Source organism: Urocitellus parryii, chromosome 6, assembly GCF_045843805.1.
Source record: "Urocitellus parryii isolate mUroPar1 chromosome 6, mUroPar1.hap1, whole genome shotgun sequence".
NCBI lineage: Eukaryota > Metazoa > Chordata > Mammalia > Rodentia > Sciuridae > Urocitellus > Urocitellus parryii.
This window is the reverse complement of record NC_135536.1, coordinates 6,548,735-6,566,466: the sequence shown is the minus strand read 5'-3', so window position 1 is coordinate 6,566,466 and position 17,732 is coordinate 6,548,735. Positions and strand designations below refer to the sequence as shown.

General features: G+C 45.7%; 1 protein-coding gene across 6 annotated transcripts in view; it reads left to right on the top strand.

Annotated features, from left to right (window-relative positions):
• Eml1 (EMAP like 1) overlaps positions 1 to 17,732 on the top strand; it is a 166,192-nt gene that overhangs the window by 111,410 nt on the left and 37,050 nt on the right. For 4 of the 6 annotated variants that reach the window (XM_077799411.1, XM_077799412.1, XM_077799413.1 and 1 more), the window contains exon 4: positions 11,877 to 12,011. In XM_077799411.1, the coding sequence (XP_077655537.1) occupies positions 11,877 to 12,011 (135 nt within the window). The remainder of the gene's footprint in view (positions 1 to 11,876; positions 12,012 to 17,732) is intronic. The other 2 variants (XM_077799410.1, XM_077799415.1) reach the window with 1 other exon arrangement.

Genomic DNA, 17,732 nt, shown 5'->3' with positions numbered 1-17,732 from the left:
GGCCTTGGCGCTGGGGGTTGGTGGCCTGCCCTACAGTGCCTGTGGGCTCAGAAGGATGACTCTCAGGGTCTTTCTAGAAAGTGGCCCTGAGCTCTCTTGCCCGGCCCTGGGGGCTTGGCCCTGGGGGCTTGGCCGTGGATGTTCGCAGGGAGCCTTTCACGGAGACTTCTTTGTCTTGGCAGAGGCCTGAGGCCTGTGTCCAACTGTGTCCCTCTCACAGGAAACTTGTTTGTACTGGAAAACGCCTCTGTGGCTCTTGTCTGACCCATGTCCAGTTTATACTGACCAAGATGGCCACTCTCGGGAGAGCCCTGCCCTGGGAAGAAGGGTTCATGTCGTTGGCTGGGACACATCAGGTGACTCAACCTGCCCAGAGCACTTTATTATTCACAGGCCCCTGAAGGAAGAAGGTGTCCTGTGGTGACACTCAGTGCTCAGCCAGGCTGTGGGCCATGCCTGCAGCAGGGGCCACGGGGCGTCCCCAGGCTTTCCAGGAGTGCCGTGGACAGTGCTTTAATTACCTGTACCAAGTGGAGACCTGGCTTGTGGGTTCCAGTGTCGACCATGTGTTGGGTTTTGGGTGTCTGAGACGAAGAGTGAGTGGGTCACATCACCGATACGGAGAGGATGTTTTACCAGGCCAAAGGTGACAAGGTACAACTGGGTTTTGAATAATTATGTCAAGCTTCAGAATGGGTGCTGAGCCGGTGCCACGTTAAACAAATGTCTGGCATCTTTGAAGACACAGAGTTTATAGTAAAGGCCGTCCTTTGCCTCGCAGGTTCTGCTGGGTTTCATCACATAGAGTTTCACGAATTTAGTTTCCATGAATTTTTAAGAAAATTGTTTGTGCAGTGATCTTCAGACCTTTAAAAGGCAACCGTTGGCCTCATCTTACATCTATTTAGTACTCGTTTAAATAACTTCTAGTTGTAACCAACACAAAATGACCTGGATTCTAAATGGCAGCATGGGTAGGACTGACTCATCTGGATGTGAGATTAACAAGATTGACTTGCTTCTTTAAGATGCAGGTTTCCATCTGGTAGGCTTTTTCACTATGGTAAGAAACACGTGGCATTGAATTTGCCGTCTCAACTTCAGAGTGCAGTTTGGCAGCGCTGCGCATATTCCTACTGAGCGCAAGACATCTCTAGAGCGCTTCCATATTGTAAGACTGACACTCTGCGTTCCTTAACAGCTGTCCCGCTCCCCTCCGCACAGCCCTTGGTGGCTACCCCCTGCTTTGTCCCAAGTGAGTGGAGTCAATGGTCCTTTTGTGACTAGCCTATTTATTTTGCGTGGCATAATGTCCTCAAGATTCGTCCATGTCTTAGCAGGTGAGTAGTTTCATTTTTAAGGCTGGGTAATATTCCATTGGATGTGTGTCGTGGGCTTTTTTATCCATTCTGTTGATGGATGCTGGGTTGCTTCCACACTTTGTCTATAATGCTCTGTGACCATGGGTGTGCATGTGTGCCTTTGAGACCCTGCATTCAGTTCTCTTGGGAGTGTGTGCAGGGGTGGATGTCTGGATCACACAGTCATTCTACCTTTAGGTTTTTAGTGTCCTCCACACTATTTTCCATAATTAGAACAGCATTTTACATTCCCACAAGGACTCCCCAGTTCCCTGATCCTCATCTGTGCTTTTTATTTTCTGTTCTGATCATGCCATCCACATGGACGTGGCTGGTAGTTCCTGGTAGTTTGGATCTTCCTTCTGTGGTTGGTGATGCAAAGCACATTTTCCTATGCATGTGGGCCATCTGAGGTCTTCCTTGGAGGAGTGTCTATCCAAGACCATGGCCCACATTTAGGTTAGGTCATTTTGCTGTTGTTATCTTTGAGTTGTAGACGTCCTTATGTTTTCTGGTTATTAGCCACTTACTGGATATGTGATTTCCAAGTTTTTTTCTCATTCCCTGAATGGCTTCTTCATTCTGTTGATCTTTTCCTTCAACATGCAGAAATTTTTAGGTACATGCACATCATAACCTGCCATGCAGGTTATTTTTGCTTCTGTTGCCTGTACTTTTTGGTGCCATATCTAAGAAATCCCCACCCAATCCAGTGACCTGAAGCCTCTCCCCTACATGTGGATAATGCTTCACAACAGGAAGCTCTGCAGCTTTCCAGGTTATGTTTAGGTCTTTAGTCCATGTTGAGTGAGCTTTTGTTTGTTTGTTTGGGTGTAAGTCGGGATTGAGCTCCACGCCTTTGCTTGTGTGTCTGCAGCTCCCCCAGCACCGTCTGTGGGAGAGATGCCTCTTCCCTCACCGTGTAGTCTTGACATCCTTGATGAAAACCACTTGGCTGTAGATGCCAGGGTTCTTTCTGGGTTCTCTGTTCTGGGCCATCAGTCTCTATAGCTGACTGTATTGCCGGTACTGTATTTCTTGATTACCATTGCTTTTTAGTATGTTTTAAAATCAGAAAATGTGAGACCTCCAACTTTATTATCTTTTCCCCCAAGATTGTTTGGTTATTTGAACTCCCTTGAGAATTCTTATGAATGTTAGGGTAGTTTTTCTATTTGTGCAAAAAATTCCATTGAGGGGCTGTGGTTGTAGCTCAGTGGTAGAGCGCCTGCCTGCTTGGCATGTGTAAGAGGCCCTGGGTCTGATCCTCAGCACCACATAAAAATGAATAAATAAAATAAAGGTATAAAAAATGTTGTATCTGTTTAAAATTTAAAAAAAAAAAAAGTCCAATGAGACTTTCATAGGGATTGCACTGAGTCTGTGGTTTGGATTGAAGAATGTGGACATTTGAACAGTATGGAGTCTTTCAATCCATGAGTATGGGATTTCTTTCCATTTATTTATGTCTTTTAAAGTGTCTTGAGTTTTCAGTGTTCATGGGTATCTCTTAGGGCAAGTTTACTTTTATTATTATTTTTTTTGTGGGACTGGGGATAAGGCAAGTTTACTTCTAAGTAGTCTATCTTTTTGCTGCTACGGTAAATTGGATTGTTTTTTTAATTTCCTTTTCCAGTTGGGCATTGTTATTGCATAGACATAAATCTGATTTTTGTGTGTCAGTTTTGTATGCTGCAATGTTCTGAAGTCATTTATTCATTTAAGCAGTTTTTTGTGGAATCTTCAGGGGTCTCTATATGTAAGATCTTGTCATCTGTGAGCACTTTCCTTTCCAGTTTGGATGCCTTTTATTTCTTGTCTGATTCTAGTGCTATATTGAATAATAACAATGGCAAGCGTGAGCATTCTTGCCTTCTTCCTAATATTAGAGGAAAAGCTCTCTGTCTTTCACCATTGAGTGATATCAGCTGTACCTTCTTCTTTTTAAAATATTTATTTAGTTGTAGATGGAAACAATATCTTTATTTATTCATTTCTATGTGGTGCTTAGGACTGAACCCAGGCCCTTACATATGCAAAGCAGGTGCTCTCCCACTGAGCTACAGCCCCAGCCCATAGCTGTAGACTCCTTATATATGACTTTTATTATGTTGAAGTAATGTGCTTCTGGTTCATTGACAGTTTTTATCATGATAGGGTATTAAATTTGTCAAATGCTTCTTCTGCATCAATCAAGATGATCATCCAGTTTTTACCTTTTATTCTGTTAATGTGGTATACTCACCCCTTGATTTTTACACATTGAACCATTCTTCATTCCAGACACACATCTGAGTTGTCATGCTATGCAGTCCTTTCAATGTACTGTTGGTTTGCTGATGTATTGTTGAGGAGTCTTTAATCAATATTCATCAAAGGTGTTAGTCTTTAGTTTTCTTGTCAAGTCTTTGGTTTTGATATTAGAGTAAGGCTGGTCTCATAAGATGAAATTTGGAGCAATTTCCTCTTCTTCAGCTCTTTGAAAGAGTTTAAGGAGGATTGGTATTGATTTTTCTTTAAATGTTTGATAGATTCTGTAGTGAAATCATCTAGTTCCATGGGCTTTGCATTGGTGGAGACTTGATTACTGCTTCATTTTCCTCGCTAATTACAGGTCCATTCATATTTTTTATTTCTTTTGATTCAGTCTTGTTAGGTTTTATGCATCTGGGAATTTATCCATTTCCTTTACTTATCCAATTTGTTGGCATGTAATTATTCATAGTGGTCTCTTGTAATTCTTTTTATTTCTGTGACATTGATTTTAATGTTCCCTCTTTTATTTCTGATTTTAAATATTTAAATCTTCTTTTTAAAAAACTCTTTTTTAATAAGTATTTTTTAGTTGTAGTTGGTACAATACCTTTATTTATTTATCTATTTTTATGTGGTGCTGAGGATTGAACCCAGTGCCTCATGTGTGCGCGGCAAGTGTTCTACCTCTGAGCTACAGCCCCAGCCCCTAAATCTTCTTTTTCTTTTTTAGTTTACTTAAGGGTTTTTCATTGTTATTGATTTAAAAGAGGAGGAGAGGGGGGAGGGGGGAGGAGGGAGGAGGAGACTCTTGCTTTGTTTTTTCCGATTTTCTCCTCTCTGATTCATCTGCCTTTACTGTGATCTTTATTAGTTTCTTCCTTCTGCTGATTTTTGGCTTTATTCTCCCTTGTTTTCCAGCTCCCTGTGGTAGACTTGGGGCCTTGTTTCTGTTCTGTAGCAATCGCCGCTTCTCTGGGGACTGCAGCCACTATGTCCTGGGAGGGCTGCTGTGTCCAGCTCTTGTTTCTGGTTGCCTCTAGATATTTCCTAAACATCCTGGTGAGTTCTTTGACCAGTGGTCATTTAAGAACAAGTTGCTTAGTTTCAAGACTGACCTTTTGTAGTAGTAAATGGTTAATGAAGAAATGAGATTCTTCCCCCTTATTCTTGAAGAAAAGAAAGGTTTATAATTCATAGCTTCATATATTTAGAATACAAATAAATTTTTTTCAGAGAAAAACAATAGAGGTAATAATTCCATGTGGATACCATTTCTGGCCTTCATCCCCTTTCGTCCTTCCTTTGTGGTGGGCATTCTTGCTCTCTGATTTTGTAAGTCTTCATGTTTGCTACAGAGTAACTTGAACGTGCAATAATGCTGATGTTTGTGAGATTTTTTTTTATAGCTTTCCTAGGATTAATTGGCATGATTGTTAGAATTCCTGGAAGATTGCATTTTGGGTTCTAATGATTTGAAGCATTTATTCAGGGAAAGATGAGGCTGGGGGTGAGATTTCTGAAGCTGACTGAAGAAGTAAATGGGTTCCAAGTGACACTTGCCTACAGGATGGGAAAGCAACAGGGAGGCGTTAGTGGGCACTCCACCCCCTCTTTAAACTATTGATGATGGTAGAAGTGATTTTTGATAGTAACAAAAGCGAGTGACCAGCTGTTTAGTACCATCATCTCTGACACTCAAGACATCCCAGCAAGGTAGATATCATCACTATCTTGCAATGAGAAAACTAAGGCTCAGGAAAGTGAGGTGACTTGTCCAGGGGTCTTGTGATGAGAGAGTGGGAAGGAACATGGGCCCTGCCTGGCCACCTGGGCCTCTGTCCCCAGAGCCCATGTCCCTTGCATTATGCCATACTGCTTCCTGCAAAGATTTCCAGGCCAACCTGTGACTTCTCCTCAGTAAAAATGCATGGTGTGGCCAGAATGTGGAGGGTGTCCACTTTATCCCCTGCTTGTGTGTGGGCTACCTGTAGAAGCAGGAGCATGGTCAGGGGTGAGGGTGATTCTGAGCAGAGATCTGTGGCAGGCTGTAAGTCCAGGAGGCAGAACTGCCCACTAGTAAGGGGTCCAGGGCCAACTCCAGCCAAAGTGACAGGCCTGTGCCACAAGCAGCCCCGTCTCCACTGCTGGGTTCCAGGCAGGAAGACAAGGGCTTTTAGGTGGCTGTTCCTCAGCAGTGTTTTGTAAGGAGAAATTAGGATTCGTAAGCATCACATATGTGTGTCCTAGCGTCACAACAGTTACCCTCTTTCCAGAAACATCTGAAGTCCTCCTTAAACTTTTCATTTTGATTTACAAAAGAATCCATCCAGTCCTCGTGCTAGGCTGCGGTCAGTGTAAAGCTGCCAGCTGGACCTGTGGTGCAGACTGAGTGACTCCTGCTTCCGTGGCCCTCCTGGGTGAGAGTCCCCATCCCCTGAGAGCTGGAAATGGGAGGAGCAGCAGCTATTGGCCTCCCTGGTGTCTCTCCCTGGATCTCTGCTCAAGAGAGGAATCCCAGCAGAGAAAGCAGCTCGCGGGGCATTCTGAATATCAGGACTGAAGCAGCTTCTGAGTCATTACAAACATGCCACAGTCTCCAGGGCGTTTTTTCTGTCATGGGGTCCAGATGAACCGAGCCCAGGCATCTGCAGAGTGTGCATGGGTATGTGTCTGTTTTCTTTTCTCTGGGGGTTTTCAGCCTAGTGCTTAAGAACAAAATCCTCCTTGGAAGTCGTCCAGTGCCCAGCAGGGGTGCTTTGTGCTGCCAATTAAGACTTCTCTGGGATTGGAGTCTTGGTATAGAATGCCTGGGGAAGCTTTCCCTTGCACTAGTCCAAGGAAAAGGGGCTGTAGGTTCTACCTTGCAGTGTGGAATGCGGGACAGACATGGAGTGCTGTTTCCCTGGGATCAGGAAAAAGACACCCCTTTTCTCTCAGTGCAGGAGTAGAGCATTGCAGCAGGACAGAGCGAGAAGAGAGACCAAGAGAACAAAACTGGAGCAGGAAGCCTTAGTTTAGAAGTGCTCTGTGCCCAGCGAGAGGCCGGGCGTCCTGTGGAAAGGGTGTCCCTTGTTAGAAGAGCAGAGCTTGCAAATGGGCAGAAACCAGTGCCAGGTCACACACAACGTGAAGGGTAGGAAGCCAGACCTGGCTGCAGTGGGTTTCGTATTTTACTGACTGACCTGTTGATCCATTGAGAAGCTGGGGATGGAACTCAGGGCCACATGTGTGCTAAGCAAGCACTCTACTGCCAGGCCGCGTGCTCAGCCCTTATTTGGGTTTTTAAAAATTTATTTATAAAGTTTCTTTGTCATTCAGATCCATTGAAATGTAGGTGTTAACTAGAAGCTGTGTTTTAAGTCTTAATCAGTAAAAATCTCTTGAGATTCTGGAAGACCACCAGCCTTCCTAAAAATGACTTGTGTTTTGCCACAAAGATGTGGTTTTAGACAGTGATATAGATAAGAGCATTTCTTCACTGTCTTGATGAAACGCATTATCGGACTTCATCAAAATTGGGTATCCCCGGGGCTGGGGAGGCTGAGGCAGTAGGACAGCAAGTTCACAGCCAGCCTCAGCAACTTAATGAGGCCCTGAGCAACTTAGTGAGACCCTGTCTCCAACTGAAAGATAAAAAGGATGTGGGGATGTGTTCAGTGGTTAAGGGCCCCTGAGTTCAATCTTTGGTATCAAATTAAAGAATTAGGTATTTCATTCTTTGTGGACAAGAGCCAGGTGGGGCTTGGCTGCCTGTGGCGCCTGCAGGGCTCCACTCAGCACCCAGTTCCCGGTTGATGCCCGGTAAGTGTTTGTTGAGAGGATAATTGTTTAATCTAGCATGAGTCACCCTGACTGTCATGACAGACGAAGTCATCAGAAAAATCTCTGGTCATGCGTGAGAGCTCCCTGCCAAATCTCTGTTCTGATTGCTAAAGTTTGGGATCTCTTTGCAAAATTTTGGGAAACCATCTCTGGACTCCAAATCGCCTGATGAAAGACAGAATTGTACCTTCTTCTGTTCAGAGTCATTCTCTGACCATAAGAAGATTGTCACTTTCCTGGTCACCAGTCTCCACTGCAGAAAAGTTATTTTGTCCAAAATTTAAATGGGCAAGGATTCTGAATGCACATATAATGGAACTGAAGAGCAATTTTATTTTCACAACTGTGGAGGTTTGGGGTTTGGGCATGGGGGTAGCAGACTGAAGAAAAGGAGGAAGGGGTAACTTTTATCCATTTATACACCAAAGGCACTTGACCTGCCTGAAGCGCTAAAAAATGTACAGTGTTACTGTGCCATCTCCCACAGGGCTGCTCTCTCTGCCCTTCTTGCTGCAAATTTCTTCTTTCTGTCCTTCGTTAAGTTCCAATAAATCCTACTTAATTCATAAGAGCTCTTGGCTCTCAAAAGGAAATGTCTCATTTTATTTTTGTAAGTATAGGACAATAGTAAGTTGTTTGTTTTCTTTCTTTTTTTTTAAGTGTAACGTTTTGATGCAAACGTGGGAATGATGACATCTTGAAAGGGCTGGGGTGGATCACACTGAGTCTCCGCAAAACAAACGTCTTTCCATTTGAGATGTGCAATTGACTGACGCTTATCAAATGCTTTCCCGCTTTCACAAGGCGCTCATGTGCATTCTGCTTTGTCTCTGTGCTTTGTGCACAGATTGAACACAGTGCAGGCGGACTGAACAGGCCAGCACCCAGGCGAGGGGAGCGCAGCCTCGAAGCCCTTTCTCTCCTTTCACCTCCCTTTTCACATGGGTCTCACCAGGGCCTGACGTGCAGCCGGCTTCTTTCTTGTAACTGCATTAATTATTGATATGGCTGGACACATAGGGGCCCAGCAGTTCTCCAGCTAGTGTCCTTTGGCCTTGAAACTTGCACAGGGTCCTGCTTAGGTGCCAGGAGAGTCAGCCCGGCCACTTGCTGCATGTCAGCTTCCTTCATGTCCCTGAATCCCTGAATGTGTTTCTTCCTGGGCAGAATTGGGGAAATGATCTTTTTTTTTTTTTTTTTTTTTTTAAAGAGGACATGAGGTTTAAGTGGAAAAATCTCTATAAAGTGCAAATTGTTCCTCACATGTTAACTATTTCAGCCATGGCTGTTCCTGACATCCTCTGTTGCTTCTTCCAGGCAACAGATTGAGCGTTAATCATTAGGAAATTGGCCAGTGTTTACTCTAATTCACTAATAGTCATAGCTTTTCAGCTCCATAAGGGTGTTTTTATGTAATTCTTTAAATTGCAATGAACTTGCCATGAACTCCCAAAAGGACACCACGGAGGTGACACTCTGGGCTGCATTCTGCTGCTGCAGAGCCTCCTGGGGCCCTGTCAGCTAGGCACATAAGCGCTTTGGAGTGTGGACTAGGTCCTTGGAGAGAACATTCCCATGGAGCCATGTAAGCATGTGGCTTTTGTCATTGGAAGAGCTCAAGCTTTAGGTACAAAGGTTTCTGTACCTTTTGGACTGTAATCCCAAGTTTCAGAGCTTCAGTGCTCTCCTAGAATCTATTTCTTTGCCCCCAAATCAAGCATTAAAAACTCATCCTTTGGGCTAGGGATGTGGCTCAAGCGGTAGTGCGCTCACCTGGCATGCTTGCAGCCCGGGTTCGATCCTCAGCACCACCTACAAATAAAGATGTTGTGTCAGCCAAAAACTAAAAAATAAATATTAAAAAAATCTCTCTCTTTCTTTCTCTCTCTCTCTCTCTCTCTCTCTCTCTCTCTCTCTCTCTCTCTGGAAAAAAAAACAAAAACTCATCCTTTGACCTTAGGACGTTCTCATGCAGATTCCAGTTGTGAGGCTCTGGCTGTATAGATCAAAAGCTTCCTTTGTCACCAAAAAGACAGAGTGAACAGCATATTAAAATAAATGATCAGGTTGTGGCTCAGTGGTAGAGCGCTTGCCTGGCATGTGCAAGGCACTGGGTTCGATCCTCAGTACCACATAAAAATAAATAAATAAAATAAAGATATTTAAAAATAAATAAATAAAATAAGTGATCATCAAAATTGATAAATTATATTACTGTGTTGTGTAGTGTACGAATATGTAATAAGAAATCCCACTATTGCGTATGATTAGAATGCACCAATAAAAATTTTTTAAGTAATAAAATTTCTCCTATAATGGGGAAAACAAATCATAATAATGATCATTTTACTTGTGTTTGCTCACTCAGAGAGTGAGGTGAGTTTTCAAAAGCCACCACCCAGGCCGTTTTTAAAAACACACCAAAAGTTTACGAACCGGACGTTTGGAAGCCACAGAGAAGAAAGAACAGAGGCCGGGCCCCAGAAGCAGACGGAGGAGGGGGAGAGAAGCCAGGAGGGCAGGGGGAGCTGCAGCTGGGGAGGACAGTGGCAGGAGACACTGGTGGCCGTGCAGGAGCTCAAGTAATTTAACCCCAGGTTCCGCTGTCACAGGCTCCAGCTCAGTGGCCATGGTCCTGCGGCTCCTGCACGTGAGATTTGGTTCCTCCCTCCATGGAGTGTCCCCTGCAGCTCCTGAGATGGGCTGCTTTGGGCCCCCCTTCTCTGCGTGGTGTGTGGGCTCCTGCTGTCTGCCTGCTCTCCTGGCGTCTGCCACCTGTGACAGACACAGTGGCAGCTCTCAGTCTGTTCCCCGGGAGCCCTTCTCACTCTCCTGTCCCCTTCCTTGCCGCCTCAGTGGGTGATTTCCTCCATGTCCATGGCTCAGTGGCCCCCTTCAGTGGCCATCTCAGGATTCACAGACCTGCGTGTGCACCCCCCACACCTCCACTCCACGTGAGCCGGAGCAGCCAGGTGGGCAGGTGTGCACCTCTTCACCACCTCTTCTCCTCCTCTCTTCAGAGCAGGTGGGACGTCAGGGCAACTCAAGTCTCTTTCTGTGACAGGGTCAGAGTAAGACACGTGCATGCACTTATCCATTTATTTATCCTTTCCTGTAACAAATCTGTATTGAGCCTCTTTATGAGGCTCCGCAAAATGTACAAAAATAGATGAGGTGAGCTCTCAAGAATGGCTTATGTGAAGGTAAAAAGTTTCTAGGGACACCTGCAAGGCAGTTATACGCTCTTGGTGAGTTCCGGGTACTATAACAAAGTACCACAGACCAAGTGGCTTAAAAACAACAGTGGTTTATAAACAGGTTCAGGACACAAAGTCCCAGAGCAGGTGCCAGCATGGTGGGGTCCTGGTGAAGGGCCTCTTCTGGGATGCACACTATGTCCTCATGCAGTGGAAAGGATGAGAGAGCTCTCTGTGGCCCCTTTTATGGGGCACTAATTACAATCATGAGGTCTCCACCCTCATGGCCTAATTATCTTCCAAAGTCCCCACATCCAAGTGCCATATCTCTGGCATCAGGGTTCCAACACAGGAGACTCGGAGGACACAACCCTCACTCTATCGCATGTTCTATCCGTCCTCCCTGCGCCCAGCTCTGCTGCCTGCCTGTGGGTCTCCGGGAACAGGGTTTCCTTTTCTGGAGCAGGCCCTTCTGCCTGGGTGATCACAACACATTCACGTTCTTCCTTTGATCTTTCCCAGAAATTTCAATCTTCACAAAAGTCCCTTCCCCAGCGCCCCTTCCCAGATTCCAGCCACGCCCATCCTCTGGTTATAAGGAATGAGCGTGAGTGCTCACCTGGGCAGTGACTCTAGATGGTGGCGTTTTGCACGTGGCAAAGCATTTTCTGTCATTACCGGTGGCGTCCTATTTGTGTTTGTCCCAGGTGTACCTTTAGGCCAGCGCTCTGCAGTATCCGCACTGCTGGCCTTTGGGCTGGCTAATTCTCTGTGGGGCTGTCCCCGGCACGGTAGGTTATTTAGCAGCATTTCTGGTCTCCACCCCCTAGATTCCAGTAGTGATCCCCTTCCCAGGGGGTGACAACCATACATGCATCTAAACATTGCCCATGTCTCTCGGGCGTTATCACCTCTGGCTGCCTGGCACTGCCAGGCAAGGGAGGCACCCTCAAGGTCGGGTCGCACGCCTGTGAGCCCCAGGGTTTGTTGGAGATCTTATGGCTCCGTTTCCTCTGTGACTCGCACTGACCACCCCAGTTATAAGGCACTGGGCAGGACGATGGTTCCAAGTGGCATCAAGTGTCACTCTGAAAGCCTTTGATCTCTGCAGGTAGGATTCTAGCACAGCTCTGTCTCCACCCACCTGGAAATGGATGGCCTCTGTATGTGTTTTTACACTCAGCAATGAAGTAGGATAGAAGTAGGGAGATGTCATTGTCCTCCACTTCCCCCCTCTCAGCAGCATCAAGCGGACCAGCTCTTCTGAGCGTGTATCTCCTGGGGGCCGGCGGGAGAGCTCTGGGGACTCCAAAGGCAGCCGGAACCGCACAGGCTCCACCAGCAGTTCCTCTAGTGGCAAGAAGAACAGCGAAAGGTAAGGATTCCCCCCTCCGCTGCCAGATCATCTGACAACCCTGGCCCCAGGGACAAATCAAAATCCCTGTGTGCAGACAAGCTGGGGACTCTCAGGCGCAAGGTCAGAGTGCTGGTCACACCATTTGAGGGCAGCTGTAGTCAGAGTTCACATAAGTCCTCCTCCAGGGAGCTCACCTGTGCCTCCCGACTCCCAGTGCAGGTCTGGGCAGACTAAGCCATTGCTGGCAATTTGCAGAGCGACCAGGGAGCCCAGGAGGCGGTTCTGAGTTCCCAGATGAAGTGCCTTGTTCCTCTAGAACACCTGCTGCCATCTTAAAACTGACCTTAATGGAATGTTTTAAGCTTGTCAGCAACATTTTCTAATATAGAATGGGTCAAAAGTTACAATTTGATAATTGGCCAGAGACTGCTTTCAGTATTGAGTTGACACCAGGAATATGGACCACTTTCCTTCCTGGTTTCCACCTCCCTTTATTCCTAACTTTGGTTTTTTATGAGGTTGGTATTTAATGGATCATAACCAACATCTGTGACGTTCTACTCATACATGCTACTTTTTGGCGTTTTAACAGCTTGTTTTGTATGTAAGAATGTATTATGTAGATGAGGTCAGTTTTTCTGTGTGTATCTGCCCAACGTGTGTTGTTCTAAGTTTTCAAACATTGTGCTTTGATTTTATCCCTTCTGTTTAGCAAAGCTCAGGAAGGAATTTCAGTTTCAGAGGCTAAACATGTTTCTTTTCAAATGTTCACGTAAGAAGGCTTAGTCATAATGCAGCCGACTCCAACCACGGGTTGTACAGGTTCCAAGTCTGTAAATCTACTGTGCTTCATTCCTGTTCAGGACACAAAACTCTTTTTCAGTTTCATTCCTAAAAGGTATTTTTTGCAGAAAAAAACATAGACACTTATCAATCTACAGCAGGTCAGTTAACAATTTCAGAAACCATTGACATAGGTTCTGACTTCTAATTTAGACAGTACTTTTAAAAATTTTTCCCCTAGTAACTGGGGATTGAATCCAGGGGCACTTACCACCAAGCCACATCCCCAGCCTTTTTATATTTTAAGACAGGGTCTCGATAATTTGCTAAGACTGGCCTGGAATTTGCAATCCTCCTGCCTCGGCCCCCAGAGTTGCTGGGATTATAGGCCTGCACCACCACTTTGGGCTCTGTTAGTACTTGTTATCAGAAGATTATGCTAATTGGGTGATAATACTTTGGAAATAAGGCCAGGTGGTCACAATGGCAGCAGAGTGAGCCAGGGGGAGGTGCAGTGGCTCTGAAGGCTTGAGTTCCGGGTTAGCCTAGAAGATGACCTGAAACGTCTAGATCTTGGCCGTTCATATAAACTTGGCTACTCTTCAGCCCATCTGATTTTTATTAAGAATTTCCAAAAAGAATCTGCATTGTGTGAACTCCAGATCTGTTTTATCTTTTAAATCCTATGGCTTTGGTAAATGTGCTGGGTAAATATTTCCACAGAAGATATTTACAAAGGGATTTTTGAGAAATGCCACAGTAGGAAATTTTGATTTGGAAGTGAGGGACTGGAAAAGTTTACTAATCATTTCCTAAAATAGTTCAGGCAACTCAAAGTGGCCATTTAAAAATAAATCCTTTTCCTCTCTAGAACTTAGGGGTGGTGGAGGCCAGCACAATGTGAGCTGTCCAGTTTCCGACAACCGCAGGGTTTCCAGAGAGTGTCGCATCTTCCCCGGGGTGACTGCTGGTACTGACAGGGCCTGGGGCAGTTAGGGAGCAGCAGGAGCAAAAGGTCAAGGTGGACCTCCAGGCACTGCCTGACCCCTTTCCTTCATTCTTGTCTCCATTCCCCAGGGGCAGCCCCAAGCCTGGCTGCTCTGACCTCACTGAGGAAGCCTGCCTGGGGGTGTAGACAGGTGCAGAGGACGAGTAGCCTGCGGGATTCCTTCTCAAACATAGCTACTCACAGGTGGCCTCAAGAGTCTGGCCTCCACTCTCACTAGCTCGCCTGTGTCCACTCTTCCAGTGGCCACCTCCTGTTTCAGAAGACTAGCTATTGGTTACTGTCGGCAGCAAGACAGAAGGCGAAGGCATGGAGGGCTGCTTTGTGAGCCAGGCTCGGCCTTCACTGCTCCAGCTGGGTTTCGTCCTCTGGGAATTCTACACTGATGCCCTTGAGTCTTACAAATGAGTGAGCCCCTGGGAAGCACCCGGCACAGGGGGTGGTGCTCATTAGATGCCCCCATTGCTGTGGTGGAGTCACAAAGAGAAACTCATGCAGAGCACAGGACAGTGATTGACGAGGCTGTCAGCAATTCTCCACTTGACTTTCCTCGTGTAAGTGACACCTCAGGTCGTCAGTCTCATTTGCCTCAGCAGCACAGTCCTGTGGTATAGCCCAGATTTTGACACCATCCAGCCATGGTTGGGGGGACGTGAAGTGTGATGTGTCCCTATAATTCCCCCAGCTGCTGACAAAGTGGCACAGCATGGGAATCCACAGGCCAGGGTGGCTCCCAGCCTGCCATGGCTGGAGGTCCTGCCCCTTCCCCTCCTATAAGCTCTTTGGGAAGCACATGAGTACATGCTGATATCACAGGCGAGCTCGGATTTGGTCTAGCCGAGAAGGAGTGCGTCACCCACACAGCAGTGCTGTGATGTGGGACAGCTTCAGATTGCTACCTGCGAAGTCCGGTGTTCCTGCCTGTGAGCAAGGCTGTCTATGGCACATAGGCACGTCTGCACAAATCAGAAGACATTCCCTTCACTCAAAATATAACTCCACATCAGCATGTGTATTTCTCTTCAATAATAATAACAGCAAAAGCTGTTCGGTATATTGTTATCACTTGAACTGTGGAACAGAAAATAAGTGGTTTTGAAGTCCTAAACATTCACTTTTTCCAAAACACAATAATTTATTTTAAAGTAATTAATGTATTTGTTTTCATAGAAACTCTTTATGATAGTTTTTGTGTTCTTGTTGCTATATCCCTCATCTTTAGGACTGGTCACTGGATTTGACAGTTTTTCTTGTGACATAGTAGATTCTTAACCTTCATTTTAGAATGCTTGCCATTTTAAAATATTTTGCTTATAGCAAGCTGCAAAATTTTAAGAACATTTAATCTTTGCACTGACAAAGTTTTCATTAAAAACAAAAGCAATGTAGGGCAATGTGATCTATGACTTTATGTATTATTGATAGTAGATGAATATTAATAATTATGCAGTGGTTCATGTCATCATGAAGTACTTAGTAAATTTAAAGAGATAATCAGCAATAACATTCCAATGGCAGACTTGTAGTTAATGTCCTAATCCAATGAGGGACTTTTTAAAAAATTTTAAAATAAGCATTTTCCATCAAATAGAAAAATAGCTACTTATTTAGAAGCACAGTTTATGCTACCTGTTGCTAGATCAATCAAGTGTTTCAATTAGCACTCTGGTTCCCCCTTTGCAATTTCTGAGGAAAGAGATAAGTCACCTTCATTAGCAAGACACCATCGAACGCTTGTAAGGGGCTGATTCCTAGAACAAGAGATGTTTCCCCCTCTGCTGGAAACTTGGTTGTAACACACACATGGTCCATCTTTAGAACGAACATATCAAATACAGCATCCAGCAAGCAGCGTTGCCCCAGGTGCAGCGCCCCTCTGTGCCCAGCGCCCCTCTGTGCCCAGCACCCTCCCGCCTTACGAGACTGTGAGGTCAGGAGCCACTGCCCAGAGCCCCTCCCTCCTAAAGCCCCAGCATGCGTGACACGGTCTCTGGCAGCTCCCTTGAGCTCCTGAGGGCTCAGAGTTGTTTTTCTTTAACTGTGGCGCCACTGAGCTATAATCTAAATCCTAATCCTCAGCCCAGGGTTCATGGCCTCCATATTCTGTCTCCTCACTGCCCTTGGGCTCTGACATCCGCGCCTCTCCATGGCTGTCACTTGCTTCCAGCAAGATTTTTTTCTCTCTTTGAGTTACTTTATTTATTACACAAGTAACCTGCTTTAGAACATCCAGATGTACAAAAAGCAATGAAAGTCACCTATGATCTGGCTGCTCAAGGAGCTCAGAGCTGGGACTTGTCACAGTTCCACCCAGCCTGTGTTGCTGGGGTGCTGTACGGGCGGTGGGCACTTCCGACGTAAACATTCTTCTGCATGTCTTTTGCAATCCTGTTTTGTTGCTCTGTGAACATGCCTCTTTCAGCAGACATACTTTCACACAGTGTGATTTGTTATTTTTGTTTAAAAACGTTTAAAAAAAAATTTTTTTAGTTGTAGATGGACACAATTCCTTTATTTTTATGTGGTGCTGAGGATCAAACGCAGCACCTCACACAAGCCACAGCCACAGCCCTAAAAACTTTAATATGAAAATAATTTCACACAAAAATAAAAATAGCACAAGGCGCACCTTACGGCATTGGTTTAGTTGGACGTCGTACATGCAGCCGAGTGCACCTTAATGGGACAGCCAGGTGCCAACAAGGTTTTCCTAATCCAGTCAGACCAGTCCAATGTCTGGAAATGTGCAGCTCTGAGTAGTTACTCAATAAATGTCACTGAATGGTTTATCCCAATTAATATAGCCAAAGAAGGTCAGAGTCGTGCTGCTTCATAGCCACCACCAAGTTTGATTCCAGTTCTGCCACTTTTTGTTGTATGATGGTAAATTACTTGTTTTCTTCTGGGAATTTCTCAGTGTCAGTAAAAAATAGTGCCTACCTCCCAGGTGTTGTGAGGATTTAAAAGACCAGATATGCAGAACCCAGCCCGCCTTGCCTGCAGTTGGCAGTTAGGCGGCCTCCATGGCTGCCATCCCCACCCCAGAACACTGAATTGCTATTTGTGTTGTCGTGACACACAGCTGAAGTGTCTCTTCCTGGGGACATTTTGTAATTCCCCAACTCCTGGGTCTGTCCTTAACCAACCTGAAAAAAAGAGCAATGAGAAACTGGAAATTTGTGTCATCTTATTTATTCAGCTCCCCAGCACTGCTTAACTTAGCACGGGCTGTGTGCACAGCATGGTGCGAGACAGGGCCAGCAGTAGAAAGGAGCAGCATGAAGGGACTCATCCTCTCTGCAAAATTAATGACACAGTGACAGATAAGGGCCAATTTCCTTTAATTTTCCCAAGACCCAACACAAGAAAAAGATAACATAATAGAAAACTGGGTAAAGGGTTTGAACTCACAGTTCCCTGAGAAAGAAATTCAGATGGCTAGCTAGCTAACACCATTGAATGGTCCTAATTAAAGAAATGCTACCTAAGCAAGCTGAGAGCATCCTGAGAGCTTGGACAGGGAGTTTTTCTCAGACAGATGCCTTCCAGCTCTCAGTAGGTGCCAGGGTGTAACCTCTGCCAAGTGACATGTGTGCCTGGGACCTGGGGGGGTGGGGTTGAATGTGCTGGGTGCCCCTGTCCAGGAAGCCTTCCTTCACATGGTTCCTCTCCTGCCGCTAACTTGTCTCTGACCCTGACTCCCACACAGCTCCTGGGCTCCCTCAGGCTGGGAGGGCAGGAGACATGTGGCTCCTTAGCCTTGTGCCTCGGGCACCTTGCACAGTGGTGGGTGGATGAGGCTGCTGAGTGCTCAAGACCAGAGCCATTCAAGACCAGGTCAACAGCGCCACCTATGGGTAGGCAATTTAACACCACCTTGCAGAAACATTCCCTCTGGGTGGAAATCAGGTGACATAAAGTAAGCATCTTTTTCCTGAAAAGATGGCTTC